The sequence below is a fragment of the Natrix helvetica genome, assembly GCF_964273705.1.
Source record: "Natrix helvetica genome assembly, chromosome: 2".
NCBI lineage: Eukaryota > Metazoa > Chordata > Lepidosauria > Squamata > Natricidae > Natrix > Natrix helvetica.
Genome location: NC_138552.1, coordinates 81477507 through 81492685, shown reverse-complemented (window position 1 = coordinate 81492685; position 15179 = coordinate 81477507). Strand labels below are relative to the sequence as shown.

Below are 15179 nucleotides of genomic sequence, written 5' to 3'. Positions count from 1 at the left end.
TTATTAAATGAAATTATAGATGGGAACAGAAGGAGAATTATTTTGTAACTTTAAAAAAGAAAAATGAAACTCAGTGAGTGTTAGATATTAACATATATCGTATCAAGTCTCCTCTCTGGTCCGCCGCTATGGCGGGAAACAGGTATCGCTCTGATTGGTCGAGAGGCGTACCCGATTCCTATAAAAGGGGAACCCTCCGGCCACAGAGCAAGCTGGATCACTACTACTACTAATAAAGAGCTGTTAAGTCACTTCGTGTCCGCAGTCTGTTCTCTCGTTGCCCAGATCTAACAGTGAGCGTATCCTATTTCTCTGCCCTTTGTACTGTATCTCCATCTTACTGGATTTTTACCCCACCTTTATTGCTTTATAAGTAACTTAAGGCTTTGAACATACCATAAAGCTCCTTCTTCCTACTTTTCACCATGACAACAAGCCTGTGTGGTGGATTGGGTTGAAAGTGCATGACTGGCCCAAAATCACCTAGCTGGATTTCATGCCTAGGGTGAGACTAGAACTCACAGTCTCCTAGTTTCTAGACCATCACATTTACCACTATACCAAACTGACTTTTCATTTTGCTCTGTTAGGCTCACTGAACCTTTGCCTGTTTTCCTTTTTCAATATCTGTCAAACTAACACCAGATTTGGGAATGCCTTCTAGCTTGTTCCTATGTCCTACTATATAAACTTGCAAGCCAGAGATCAAATCATTTCTATTTTCATGTGCATTAAATAATTTAAAAAATCTTAGAAATAGCTATCATCAGTCCATGCAAAGATCTCTTGCTTTCTACATAGTGCGACCCAGGTATAAAACTACAGATAAAAACACAAGTGAGGCTTAATTTTGATCAGATCAACTGCTTACCTCTCTTGAAACAACTCTTCTCTTTAAAACAGTGACAAACAGCTAAAAAAATAAATTTCCATTAACAACAAAGAGACAAACCAGGGATTTGGGAGGGGGGGGGGGGCTTATGAGAGTTCCTTGTTGTGTTTTCTTCCTCTCTATTCCAATAGGTTAGAACTAAAATGGTCTAAAATTGAACTACAGAAGGATGTGTATGAAATGTGTGAAAATGAAGAGATGCTATCTTTAAAAATCACCCGATCAGGATACAAAGGAGATTCTGCTTTTGTGGCAATGAAGGTAATTCATCACAAAGGATAATGTACACTCAAATTAAGGAAATGCAAATTAAGAATATGTCTGCTGGCTAGGGAATTCTGAGAGCTGAAGTCCACAAATACCAACTTTTACATTTAAACCATCAGTTATTAGTGCTATATCTTTTTTTCCTATTTTGCTTCTGCCGTCTATTGAATTTGCCATAGAATTCCTCAAGAGCCCTTTTTTCATTGCATTGGAATAGCTATGTATATTTCTATAACATAGATGTTCATGGAAATCCACTCATTCTAATATATATTATCATGATTGCATTATAGCCAAGCACATACCTTGCAATTCCCTTTTGCAGTATCCATATTACTATCACATATACAAGGTAAGTGATTTAAAGTGCTCATTCTAGACCCGTGCACTTATTCCTAAAACATCCAATATATTACATTTCAGATGCATGCTGATGATTTTAATACTGCTATTATCAGTGAGTAGATTTCCTTGTGGTTTTGTGTGTTCATTTCATCTCCTCCTTTAACCTGAGACTCTCATCTTCAGTCATACCCATATAGTTCATATCTATTTTTGCATAATGCAGATGTGCTTGGCCATTGCATTCATCTGCATTTAAGTTTCATGTTCTTTGTGTCAGGAAGTTTGGTGCCCCCCATCATCTTTACCCCACTGTATATTACTCTTAGATTCCGCCCTTCTTTTTTAACATTGGAAAGAGTAACCCTACCACAACCTACTGCTTCCGCTTGCATTTGTGTTAGGATCACTGAAGTAACTCATTGCTCCCACCACATCAAGGTTATCAGAGTGTACGCACTGTGACTACTATTTTGAGACAACCCAGGAGCAAAATATAGGACACAGAGGTTTGTCTTACAAACAGTGGTTTATATACAAGACTTCTATATACAAGGCATATAGGACATACATATACATACGTATGCACACACGCGCACACACATTTCTAGGCACAGCTAAGCAAGCAATAAATCTCCAACTCTATACAGAGAACTACCATACTATGAATATACAAAGAAAGAGATACCCGAGGAGACAGAGGCACCCTCACATGGCCTCTCTTATATAGACAGCTTCTTAAAGGAGCAATAACCCGGCTTCTTAAAGGAGCAATACCTCTGCTGACTCATCCTGATTTCATCATCTTAAGTTACAGCCTTACATTAGCCGGTTCGCTTTAAATCATCATTACCCTGACAAAGGTGTTTATTTCTTGAGAGAGTAGAGTCTATGAACCAAGTTGCAATACAAAACTTACATTTTTTGTCTATGTGCATCAATATCTTCACATTCATCTTCAGAGGAATGGGGCTTTGATTGCATGACCACAATTGCCCTTGGACGCTTTTGAATTCCACCGCACACACAACTGATTTTCAGTTTGTATATTTATATGCGGGAATCCCTGGTGTGTTAATGTAACCTTTAACTTGCAGCAAATATTGCCCTATGCAGATTTCACTCTACACTACAGCAAATATTTTCAAGGGCAGAAATTAGGTAGAAGGTTTTCTGATACAAATGTTTATGCCAAAAGGTCTTGTTCATGCGATTAAATGGAATAACCTCATTTTTATAGACTGCATAACACTGTTTTGCTGTTGGCTTTCTTAATAATTCCTTATGAATCCTCCATCTTGTGCATATTCTCTTGTACAGAACCGTACCAGCACAATCACTATGGGAATTGAAGACCATATTTACCAAAGCTGTCTTTTTTGAAACCATGCCGTTAACGCAAAGGCCTCATTAAGTAAAATGCATTTTTCTCTCCCTGAAGAAACTTAAATACACTAGGGATAATTGTTTACAAATTGAATTCTCAGTACTTTAAATTCCTTTGTTTTTATTTGTTTTGGCACTACTTTATTTCTTCCTTTCATTTGATTGCAGTTCATTTGACTCTCTGTCGTGAAAGATAGCTGTTCCTTTCACTTTCACTTGTGTCTCTATTCAAGGATTTAAAACTAGAAACACCATGCTCAGACCTTGTGTATTAGCTTGGATGGTTGCTGAGGGATAGCTACATTTCAGGCACAGAAGCTGATAATTAGTTAAACCCTAATGGTAGATATCTTGGACTGGCTATCTGTGGTAAAAGACTCAGAGCTTTTATTTTATTGCTGTGTTTTTCTCTCTTAGGTTAACGAAATGACTGCCTTATCAGGAAAGGATTTCATCCTTCCTCCTTCCAAACTTATTCAGTTTGATCCAGGTGAGCTTCCATCAGTGATTAAGGTGATGGCCTAAAACTGGAGGCTGAGAATTAGAGTCGTGTCTCAGGCATGAAAGGGTGACTTTGGGCCAATAACTCTCTCAGCCCAACTTACCTCACAAGGTTGTTGTTGTGGAGAAAATAGGAGAAAGAAGGAGTATTCGATTATGTTATCACCTTGAGTTATGTATAAAAGTAAGACAGGCAGGATAAAAATCTAATTAAAAAAATAAAAGAAGGCAATGGATGGAGAGATATAAATCAAAACCAAAGCAGACAGAGAAGAGAATCTATGGCCGGTTGGTGTCCTTGTCTGAATTAGGAAGCAAATTTCCAAGCTACAATGATGTCAAAAGTATAACATATGCATCATGAAATCATTGTACAAATTGCAGAGTTATGTTCTTGAGGCAAGAAATTGATACAAAAGCATTTTTTTTCATATTATGATGCACGGTTCCTTCCCTCTCCTCTTACCCTTACAGCAGATGCTGTGATAACACTCCTATACTTCAGCCCTTGGGCAGTTATTCTGTGGCTCAAGCTTAGATTGCTAGGTCATCTGTGGTATTTGTCAGACAAAGGTAGTCTGTCCATGATGATTCATGCTCCGATAACATTTCATGTGGCTAATTATTGTATAATGGACAGAAAATCGCTCAGAGGTTCAGCAGTTACAAAAAGGCTGTAGTTGGTTTATCTGATAAGATATTTATGACTGCACAACAATTGAGCTGGCTTCTGTCCCAGAATTCAAAGATCAGGGCATAGCCTTTCAAAGACCCACAGTAATGGGACCAGCATATTTTAAGGAACATTTGCTGTCGTATGAACTTATCTAATGTCTTGGACCTTCTTTAGCACTTTACTTGGAGCTCACTAAATATTGATATAATAAATAGTGCTTTTCTTTCTTCATTTTAATATTACCAGATTTGTTAAATGAGTGTTGCTATTAGCAATAGCACTTACACTTATATACCGCCCTATAGCACTATAGACTATAGGTGGTTTACAGAGTCAGCATATTGCCCCCAACAATCTGGGTCATCATTTTATTGACCTGAGAGAGCATGGAAGGCTAAGTCGGCTAAGTCAACCTTGAGCCAATCAGGATCGAACTCCTAGCAGTGATTAGAATCAGCCTGCAATCCTGCATTCTAACCATTGCGCCACCACAGCCGTATTATTATTTTAACTTTAAAGAAGTGTTTATAACTACATATAAATAAGTGTGTCATTTTCAATTAGGTTCATTAAAATATATCTCATCCTGACAATAGAACAGAAACCCCCAATAAAAATAATTGATATGAAAAGACGTATAGAAACATTTCTTTCCTTTCTTTTGCCTATGTGCAAAAATGGTTAGAGTAGCTGAAAATCCCTTCTCTCTTGGGACTGCTCTGTTGGAGATAAGTGTTGGAATACTTTAGTCAAAACATCGACACTCTTAAACACTCCTTTCTGGGGGCTGACACTGATGTGCAGGATTTCCATACAATATCAGCATTTTGATTCAATGATGGCAACCTTGGGAAACGCAGGGTTAGCGGCAGCTCAAGTACTTACATCCCATCAGAAGAAGGAGATCTTAAAAATCTGAAGAAGGAAGTTCTTGGTCCTTGGGCCAAAATTGTAGCCACCATCATTATTCCTAAGAAGCACAGAGGTGCAAAAAGAGTCATTTAGGCCATTCAGTCCAACCACTTAAGCATTGCAAGAGCTCAAGGCCCTTGACAAATGTTTGAACAAATCCAATCAATGAGAGCCAAACCCTTTTGGTGGTACTTGGGTTCACGATTAAGCTGCTCTTACTCTTAGGAAGTTTTGTTTTTTTTAAAAGCATCAATCAGAATTGGCTTTCCATATTCTTATGCTATCCTGTTGACAATTCCACTGTTCTTTTTTCTACATGAGAATCTACAAATATATGTTGAGTGTTTGCATTAAGCCAAAGCAATTAAGCAATTAAGAGATTGCAATACTTATTTCTTCTTTTCAAGATTTCTTGGACTTTCTGGCCAAATCTCCAAATTTGCAATGGTAGTAGTAGCAACTTTATTCATTTTAGTTTTTCTCAGACATTTTTTGAGGGTATATATGTGTGTGTATGCAATGCATGGGATACTTATTTCTACTTACATCTGAACAGATTACTTGGACTTTCCAATCAAGATACTGGCTCTGGTTCAAGGCTTTTTGACAGATATACCTGGAACCTGGAACAGAGCTCCTGGTGATGGGTGATTGAAAATGACAATATTTCAAAACACGAGTTGGGTTCCTTGCAATTAAGATTTCAAAATGAAGAGTTCTCTTAATTTCTTTTTCAAAATTTACATGAAGAGCCAATCCTCCCCTCCTGAACTGCATGCTATTATCCCCCATCCATTTACCCTGTAGGAAACCAATCTTTGTTACTATTTGAATGGAATCATCAGTGCTTAGGAACAAATTTGATTTCTAGTTAGTGTTATTTCGGAAAGCCACAGGAGTCCAATCAATGGGCAGAAGCACAATAGAATTATACAAGCCAGTCTGTTATAGCTGTAGACATGTTAATTAATATATTTCTTCGACACCTAGGTTGATTGAAAAAGCAATTAAAGTGTAATTAAAATGTTTACTTCTGGTAGGAATGTCAACCAAGATGTGGAATATAGCAATTACCTATGATGGATTAGAGGAAGAGGATGAGGTCTTTGAAGTGGCTCTGATCTCCCCTGTGAATGCTGTTCTTGGCACTCGGACAAAAGCTACAGTGAGAATTTTGGACTCAGAAGGAGGTATTTTCTTTTGATCTTCCTAATGAAATCTGGAGCAATCTTGGCTGAGTAGTTGCTTATTTTTCAACACACAAATGTTGCTGCTAGCACCTTTCGATCAAAATGCTTCATTTCTTTCTTAAAAGGAAGACAATAGCGTTGATAGTTGCAGATCCCTTCTCTTCTGCTGAGGGAGCACAGCATGGAGGAATCAACAAACAACCATAAAAGCAGATACCATTGTCACCTACCAAAAGATCTGGGATCTGAAGTTGTGGCTTATAGCTCCTTTTGTGGGACTTGCAATACCCCTTCCACGCTTTTCTCTGGTAATCATAGGGCAGTTTGGGGGTAATTCTGAGGATGCAGTTTTGGAAGGAGATAGCTAAATACAAATAAATAAATAAATTGCCTGCCTGCTTGTCTATATTTGGAACCACTCAGTATAGAAACCATTCAATACATAAAATTTAAAAGGGGCAAGCTATTTTAAAAAGTAATGAAAAGGCATGGAAGAGCTTTCAGAGTGCTTAACCAGCCCCATGGATGCATATTCCTCTCAGTGCCTCAAGGAGAGCCACAGGAGAATCATTTCTTCATGCCTTTCTGGAAGGCCAGGAGAGGGAGGGTCCGCCTCACCTCAGGGGGAAAAGTGTTTCACTGGGCAGAGGCAACAGTAGAGAAAGCTCTCTTTCTTCAACCCACCCACCCCCCATTGGTGGGATGGTGTTGGCACAACATCCCTTCTCTGCCTGACTGGGTGCGACAGGCTGATGTAATGGGACGAAGATGGTTCTGTAGGTAACATGGCTACATGCCATGTGGGGCTTTAAAGGTCATCACCAATAACTTGAATAGGGCCCAGAAGCAAACTGCCACCCAATGCAGCTACACAGTAGAGGTACCACATGTCCCGTTCTTTGGGCACCCAAAATTGCTCCCATTTGGACTACTGCAATGTACTTTTCAAAGATAGTCCCATGTAGATCACATTTCAATAGTCCAAACGGGAGATGAGTATGTGACAGAGTGAAGAAGCTCCCTATCCAGGAAAGGGTGTCACTGGCTCAGAATATAAATTGAGCAAAGGTCCTGGCAACCAAATTTTAAACAATGTTGAGTTTAGATGTATTGCTGCATCACATATATATCTTGATATCATACATCCACTGAGATTAATTTTTGAACCACTCTGCATAGCTGAATAGCTAGAGAAGCATGCCTACCTGTCTATCTTCAAAAGCATAAATATGCACTATTAGAGAGAGGGGGAGGGAGGGAAGGGGAGAGCGCAAATGCAGCATTTAAAACTAATACAGATAGGTGCTCCCAATTCAAATAAATATATATTGTCTGTATAGATTCACATTTAGAAATGATAAACATTTCAGCACAGTGGGGGAGCCTGTAACATTTAGTTGGCTATCCTGATATGGATGCCTACTTTTCCCATTCTTTTTATTTTTTATTGAAGATACACTTCTCAATACAGTTCAACTAGTTTTAATTTTATACACTGCCTCAGGCTGTTTATGGCTTGAAGGCAATCTAAAATATTTAGATAAATAAAATCAAGACGTAGGCCAACAATGATTTGGCAGGCCAATGTGAACAAGCACAGCTGACATCAAGAGTCAAACCTTCAAAGTTGTGAAGTTCTATGAATCAAACAGATGGGAAGAGTAGAACTGACACTCCAGGAGGAAAGGCAAGATTTTTAAAAAAATTAAAAAGAGGTACAGTATTTGTCTGGTTATACTGTTGCTAAAGTTTAAATGTGGGGTTTACGTCCACAAGTTTGGGCACAACTTGTGTTTGTTTGTTTTTATCACTTTTTTTTAATTTTGAGAAATTATATTTTCTTCATCTCTCACCTCACACTTCTAAAACTGTTTTTCAGTTTTCAAATTAAGCAGAGAAATAAAGATTATTTAAAAGAAATAAATGAACTATCCCATTTTTAGTGACAAGCTGTTTCATCATCCATATCAATGTGACCGATTCTCTGCTTTTATTTTATTTTTATTTTTTTTAAAAAGACTGACCATCTGCCATCTTGTTTGCTTTTTTAGGTCAGTGCAATTCATTCCGTTCCGCAAGCCAAAATATTCAGAACTTGTGGATGAAAGAAAGACCGCTTCCAGGTTCTCCTTCATCTTCCAGGCACAGCAGTGTTAATTTGGAAGGAATCCTGCTGCCCCCTTCCAAAGAGATGATAATACAGCGACGGGACAAGCCACCCAAATTCAGCTCAGTGAATCTTGCGAGGAACCGGCTACGGGTCATCGGAAATGGCAAAGTAGTAAGTGTTGCCTCATGAACAGGGGAAAAGTTACATGTATGTTTTCATGAAAATCTCATCTGACTTATTAAAAATGAGACTGATGAGGCTGAAAAAAGGCATTTTGAGATATGATTTAAGGTTACAGGTAATCCTTGAGCTGTCAGAACTTCGAATCTGGTTCATAAGTACTTTTTTTTGGATCAGTTGTAAATGGTTGCCAAGTGACCAGTGGTAAGTCAAGGACTATCTGTATTGTCACTAGTGTGCAGGGACAGCTATATTCATTTTGATGCCCGAGGCAAGTCATATTCTGGCACCTCCTATGGTTTAGCTCATTGCCTGATATTGCCCTCTTGCTTCTTTTTTTTCTATGAGTCTTACACTTAAGATTTTCCAGTCCCAATTTGTTTCTCAGATACTTTTACCCTATTTATACAGTATTCTCAATTACATCACCAGCTATTTTTGTCATATGGCAATAATTCTGAAAAATTATATTTAACCCTTGAGTGAGTGCATTACCTTAACATTGTGCGCTGTTTCTTTTGCTTTTTTATTGTGTTTTTCAGAACACAATTTTGGCACACCCTAAAGTTTTAGCATACTAGTAGGTAACTGTCTACTTGACCTTAGCTTAAAGGCAGTTCTGCTATATGTACTTTCTTAAAATACTCTATTAAGTCAAAAAGATTTCACTATTTTCTGAAGCATGATAAAATAATTTAATCAGAAATAGTAATGCACATTTTAGAGAAGGATTTCCCTGCAATGCCAGCTTAAATTCTCCATCTTCATTATGTGTTTTTCCCCTATAGAATCAAGAGAGAAATATTCTCCCTAATTGAGAGAATGATAATGCTCAGATAAACTAAAGAAATATTTTTCAAAAATGTTGCATTCTGTTGGGATTGTAAATTGTGAGGGCGACACCCAGGAGTAGGGCCTTCTCTGTGATGGGCCCAGCCCTTTGGAATGACCTCCCCCTCGACATTAGGATTACCTCCGATCTCCGCTCCTTCCGTTCAAAACTCAAGACCCACCTTTTTCAACTATCTGGCCTGGCTCAACCATAGTTCCATCTTATTCCTCCTGACAGTCTTTTTTAAATCAGTAATTTTAAACTGGGGTATTTTAATTTCTAATTTCATTATTATTATTTTATGTATTGTAATGGTTGTTACCTCCTCTGTGTAATATATATATATATATATATGTGCTTTTATTTATTGTACGCCGCCCCGAGTCCCTTGTGGAGAGGGAGCGGCTAACAAATCAAATAAATAAATAAATAAATAAATAAATAAATAATAAAATATTTTCCCTTTTATATATTGGCATATTGTGGCAAAAAAATTATTCAGATAAAGGTTATAAAGCTGATTTGTTTGCTTTTCATTTCCTTTGCTCTCTTTGGAATGAGAAATTGCTCCATGAATTGTATAATAGAAAGCTAAGAGTACAAAACTAATAAATTAGAATCAGGGAAAGAAAGTTAGATAAAGTTGACTAATGTCCATTTGTTTATAATAAAAGGTTCTATTTTTCTGGGTGAATTTTGTATTTGTAATTCAAAAGATCTCTCTCTTTCCCCCAGTCATTCAAATGATATAGACTAAAGTTTTGTCTTATGTTCTAACTATGGTCAATACTACTAACTACCTTAGGAAAATATACAAATTAAATTTTGCTTCTGTTACTCAGCTATATTTCTCCTTTTCCTTTCAGATTCATCCCTCTTTTATCTTTCAAAATGGCACAGAAGAGTTTTTCAAAGTAAGAACATTATTGTGTAAGAAGTTTCTTATTTGTAGTATTTATTTATAGCTCCATTACATAGAATACTTGAGGAGTTCAAGATACACATCATTTTCTGTGATGTAAAAAGTCTTTAGTATAGATTTAATTCTATGTATTTTCAGTTTAGTTGCCTTAGAAATGGTGATGGCAACTATTTAAACTGCCTTGGTCAATGTTTCACAGGGTGTGAAACAGGGTGAAGTTGAGCATGTAGGCTGAATCTTAAAGCAAAAGCAAGGAAAACTAAGAAGAACTGTTTTACTGCATAATATGTTTGTGAATGACGAGTGGAAGAATGCTTTCCATGCTCATTTTTCCATTTACCCTCATATCCCCAATAAGCTTCCCTAGTCAGAATATAGTATTGGAAACAAATCATGTGAAAATAGAGAAAAAGAGAATAGAAAGATCTATCACTTTGCATGTTTCATTTGTTCATACTTTAAATATTATTCCCACAGATATCGGGTAGCTTTGTGTCTTTAATATTTGTATATCCAAATTATCTCTCTCTCTTTTTACCCTGTTTCCTGAAAATAAGACCTCCCCAGATAATGAGCCCAATTGGGCTTTTGCGCGCATGCGCTAAAGTAATCCCTCCCCGAAAATATTGCAACACAACAGCAGCCATGAGGTGACCAAGCTCGCCGCCTCCTGCACCTCAAAAATAATAAGACATTTCCAAAAATAAGGCCAAGTGCTTATTTCGGGGGTCAAAACAAAATAAGACTCTGTCTTATTTTCGGGAAAACATGGTAGTTCTGTGAATTAAATGCCTTTGGAATTAACGGTATGAAATTCTCTTTTCTATCTCTTACAAAGTACCATGGGATGACAGGGCTAAAAGTAGATGAAGACAATTCTTTGCCTGGAAAAACCAAGATGGAACCCATATCTTTAAGAAGCCAAAAAGAGCCAAGAAAAAATGTAGCTTCCTCAAAGAAAATGGAAGTTCTTCAAGCAGACTCCAGCATTCTGGTATGTTCCTATTGGGGAAGGTGTCACCTTCCAGAATTAAAGTTCCCAGCAGTTTTAGAGTAGACTTGTGAGAGATGGAGACACAGCCAGAGAAAGATAGGGTTCCATCTCTCTGGTGAATTTTGAAATATTTTTAAAACCCGAAGTTTGGCCATTTCACATTTAGTAGATGTTTATTATTATTAATTGTTGTCATTGATTTATTGACAATAATGAAAAGTAAAGCTATAGGAAAGTTTTGTGATGGAATCTAGTAAGCAAGTGGATCTCCAGGAGGGAGTGGGTGAATTCAAAAAGGAGTAAGAGGCAACTCTGCCCAGATCTTATATGTGAAAGAAAGAGGGTCAAGACAGACCTTCCTTAATTGTTCACAGAGTATATATGGTATATGCAGCTAGTAGAGTACTCAATCTGTCTACAGATGTGAAAACAATAAAGAACTTGGCTTGGAGGAGTCACCATTCTTGGTTTGGAGCCTGGCAATATTGTACACTTAATTCTGAAAGAGGTTTTAAAACAATGGATTTCTTCAATGATGTCACTGATTTAACATCTATCAACAAAAATACATAAACATAATTTTTAAAATAAACAATAAAGAATACATAACGTCAATATTTCATGTGTTCTGTTTCAGAACACTCATTTATAACTGTTGTTTACTTCATAAAGGTCTTACTCATTTTCAGGTTGACAGCCTTTCATTTCCAAATAGATGCACAACAAATTTGAAGGGTCTCTTGTATTTTGAAGAAAGCATACAGAAGATGTTTCTGTGTAATGGTACTGCCTGGACATTATGGAACTACACAACAAAGGTAGGCATTTTTTTTTCCTGTGTGTGCGTGTGTTTTTATTTTTTCTTCCAAATTTACCACTGGCAAAAAAAATGTTTTACAACTGATAGGGAATACAGATGAGGGCAGAAAGGAATCTGGTTATCCCTATGACTGGAAGGAGAACATCTTGTACTCAGAGTGCTTAACTTTTGAGAAATGTAAAGCCAAATGTTATTGTAACAGTTTGATCCCAACATCCAACTTTGAAGGGAGAAAAATGTAAATGCACTCATTATCAGAATGCTTGAGAATGCAGGTAGTCCTCGATTTACAACGGTTCATTTAGTCACCATTCGAAATTACAACAGCACTGAAAAAAGTGACATGACACTTTTTCACACTTACAACCATTGCAGCATCCCCATGGTCATGTGGCCAAATTCAGACACTTGGCAACTGGTTCATATTTATGACGGTTGCAGTGTCCTGGGGTCATGCCATCCCCTTTTGCGACCTTCTGACAAGCAAACTCAATGGAGAACTCAGATTCATTTAACAACGGGGTTACTAACTTATCAACCGCAGTGATTCACTTAACAACTGTGGCAAGAAAGTTCGTAAAATGGGACAAAACTCATTTAACAAATGTGTGTTACTTAACAACAGAAATTGTTGGGCTCAATTCTGGTCATAAGTCGAGAAGTACCTATACAGAAATTTATGAAAACATAGTTTGTGAATTGAAGGCCAGTCATTGATACAACAAAAATGATAACTCCAGGAAAATATATGTCATGAGGGAGCAATTGTGGCATGCTATAAGGAAGATGGTGTAGTAAGTTATTGTGGTTAGATATATTGAGTGTACATTACAAGAACAAGCAAAGGCAGAGATAGCCAGGTATCTTCAGTGACCTAGTTATGAGCTTGTAGAAGGCATATATTATAATTTAAAAAAAAATCTTTCCCCATATGATACAGGAAGGGAAAGAATAAATAAGCTTTTGAGTGGTACTGTATTCAGGAATGCTTATTATTGCCAAGCAGTAGGCAGTGTTTGTGTTTCATTTATAGCCGGATGTCATCAGAAATGCAATAATAGCCAAATTCATAGTTTAGAACAGAAATAACCCAATTAATCAACATTCTTATCTTTCTGAAGCCCAAAACTGAAAGGAGTTAATCACTTCTTTCAAGGTGGACAATTTAACAAGTCACTCTGAACTAAAAAAAAAATTTGCTTTATTTCAGGATATTAAAATGAAAACTTGTCAATCAGAATGGACCTATCATGATGGAAGATGCTATATCCTAATCACTGAGCCAAAAACCACATGGGCAATTGCTGCCCAAACTTGCAAGACACGGTAGGAACAAACTTATTTGTACGTTCGTTCGTTCGTTCGTTCGTTCGTTCCTTCCTTCCTTCCTTCCTTCCCTCGTTCATTCATTCATTCATTCATTCATTCATTTTACATTTATCCCGCCTTTATTATTTTATTAGTAACTCAAGGTGGTGAACATACATAATACTCCTTCCTCCTCCTCCTATTTTCCCCACAACAACAAACTGTGAGGTGGACTGTGCTGAGAGAATGACTGGCCCAAGGTTACCCAGCTGGTTATTCATGGCTAAGGCAGGACTAGATTTCATCGTTGCCTGGCTCCTAGACTTTTCATAATGTGACTTACGCCCTGATTTTGAGGTTCCAATGGCCACACCCCTCCCTCTCCCTTAGACACATAATTTCATTTGGGGTCCTTGACAACGGGCTCATCTGTACAGCTATTTTCAGTGATCTATGAGCACATGATTGTGATTTTTCCTCTTTTTTTTGCTGATTTCTGACATTTAATTTTATCCATTGGATAAAACAGATTTACTTAATGACCTTATTATCTTCTTAACGACTACCACAGAAAAGGTCATAAAATTGGGCAGGGTACCATGGTGGCCTACTTAATGAGTGCAATGACTTACGGTCATAATTCCAGGCTCGATTAGTCTAGGACTACCTATAGAGCATATTAAAATTTCAGCATGCCAAATGAAATAAGATGTTTGCTGCTTATATATAAATGTATTTGTAGATAAAAAGGCATGTAGAAAACTTTTTCAAAATGCCCTTTCAAAAAGAATTCCTAAAACTCTTACTAATGACTCCCAATCTTGGTGTCTATTGTAAACTGCAAGTAATTAGTGCATTTATTATATCTTGATGAGTGAATAGTGTGGTGGCCTAGTGGTGAAGATGGCCCCCTCCCACTTAGAAGGTTGAGAGTTCAGTCCTAGGTAGCAACATATGTTTTTCTCTCAGGATGCAAAGAGAAAATATCTGCTGTGAACTCAACATAGGCATCAGGAAGGGCATCTGGTCAGTAAAAGCTCAGTTCCTTTCAGTCGACCCGACTGTATCCTAGATTAAAGGATTACAGGGTTGTATAAAGAAAAAAAATCTTGATGAGTAGCAGGTACTGTATCTCCTCTAATTTTAAAAAAAATATCTTATTTCTAGGTACCAAGGCCATTTAATAAGTGTGGCTTCCAAATCACACATGCACTGGCTCTGGAACTTTAGTGGAAAAAGACCTTTTTGGATAGGTAGGTATTCTTACAATTGTCTGAAATTTCCCTATGAAAGTTGCAGAATTCTACAATGTGAGGAATCCACCAGAGCTAGTCCTTTCCTTACAACCATTTGTTTAGTGACCATTACAAAGTTAGGAGTCCCCCAAAAGGGACTTACAACTGGTCCTTGCACTTATGACCATTGCAGCATCCTCATGATCACATGATCAACTAACTTGCTTAGCAACAGAAATGCTGGTGTCAATTGTGGTCATAGGTCGAGTACCTTTAAGCATCCATAACAGAGAGTCATTTCATGTCCAGCAAAGGAGAACACGCTACCACCATCCGTCCTATTGTGGGATAGCTCTTACCATCGGAGTTTTTTCCCCTGAAGTTCAAGGAAAATTCGTTTCCCAGTTTTTTAAATCCATTGTTACTCTGGATCAGCTCTGAACAATTTGGCCATCTTCTAAATGAGGGCCCTTGAAAATGGCTGTCATCTCTCCCTGCAGCCTTCTTTTTTCCAAGCTAAATATACCCAATATGCTAACCATTTTTCTCTTCAGGACTCTTATCAGAGGTGGTATTCAGCAGGTTCTGACCGGTTCTGCAGAACTGGTAGCG

The 15179-nt window shown here is 37.5% G+C and overlaps 1 protein-coding gene across 1 annotated transcript in view; it reads left to right on the top strand.

Annotated features, from left to right (window-relative positions):
• FREM1 (FRAS1 related extracellular matrix 1) overlaps positions 1-15179 on the top strand; it is a 95753-nt gene that overhangs the window by 77389 nt on the left and 3185 nt on the right. The window contains exons 28-36 of the mRNA XM_081945956.1: positions 1024-1153; positions 3305-3377; positions 6017-6166; positions 8218-8447; positions 10155-10202; positions 11049-11204; positions 11894-12022; positions 13235-13350; positions 14500-14585. Coding sequence (XP_081802082.1) covers positions 1024-1153; positions 3305-3377; positions 6017-6166; positions 8218-8447; positions 10155-10202; positions 11049-11204; positions 11894-12022; positions 13235-13350; positions 14500-14585 — 1118 coding nt within the window. The remainder of the gene's footprint in view (positions 1-1023; positions 1154-3304; positions 3378-6016; positions 6167-8217; positions 8448-10154; positions 10203-11048; positions 11205-11893; positions 12023-13234; positions 13351-14499; positions 14586-15179) is intronic.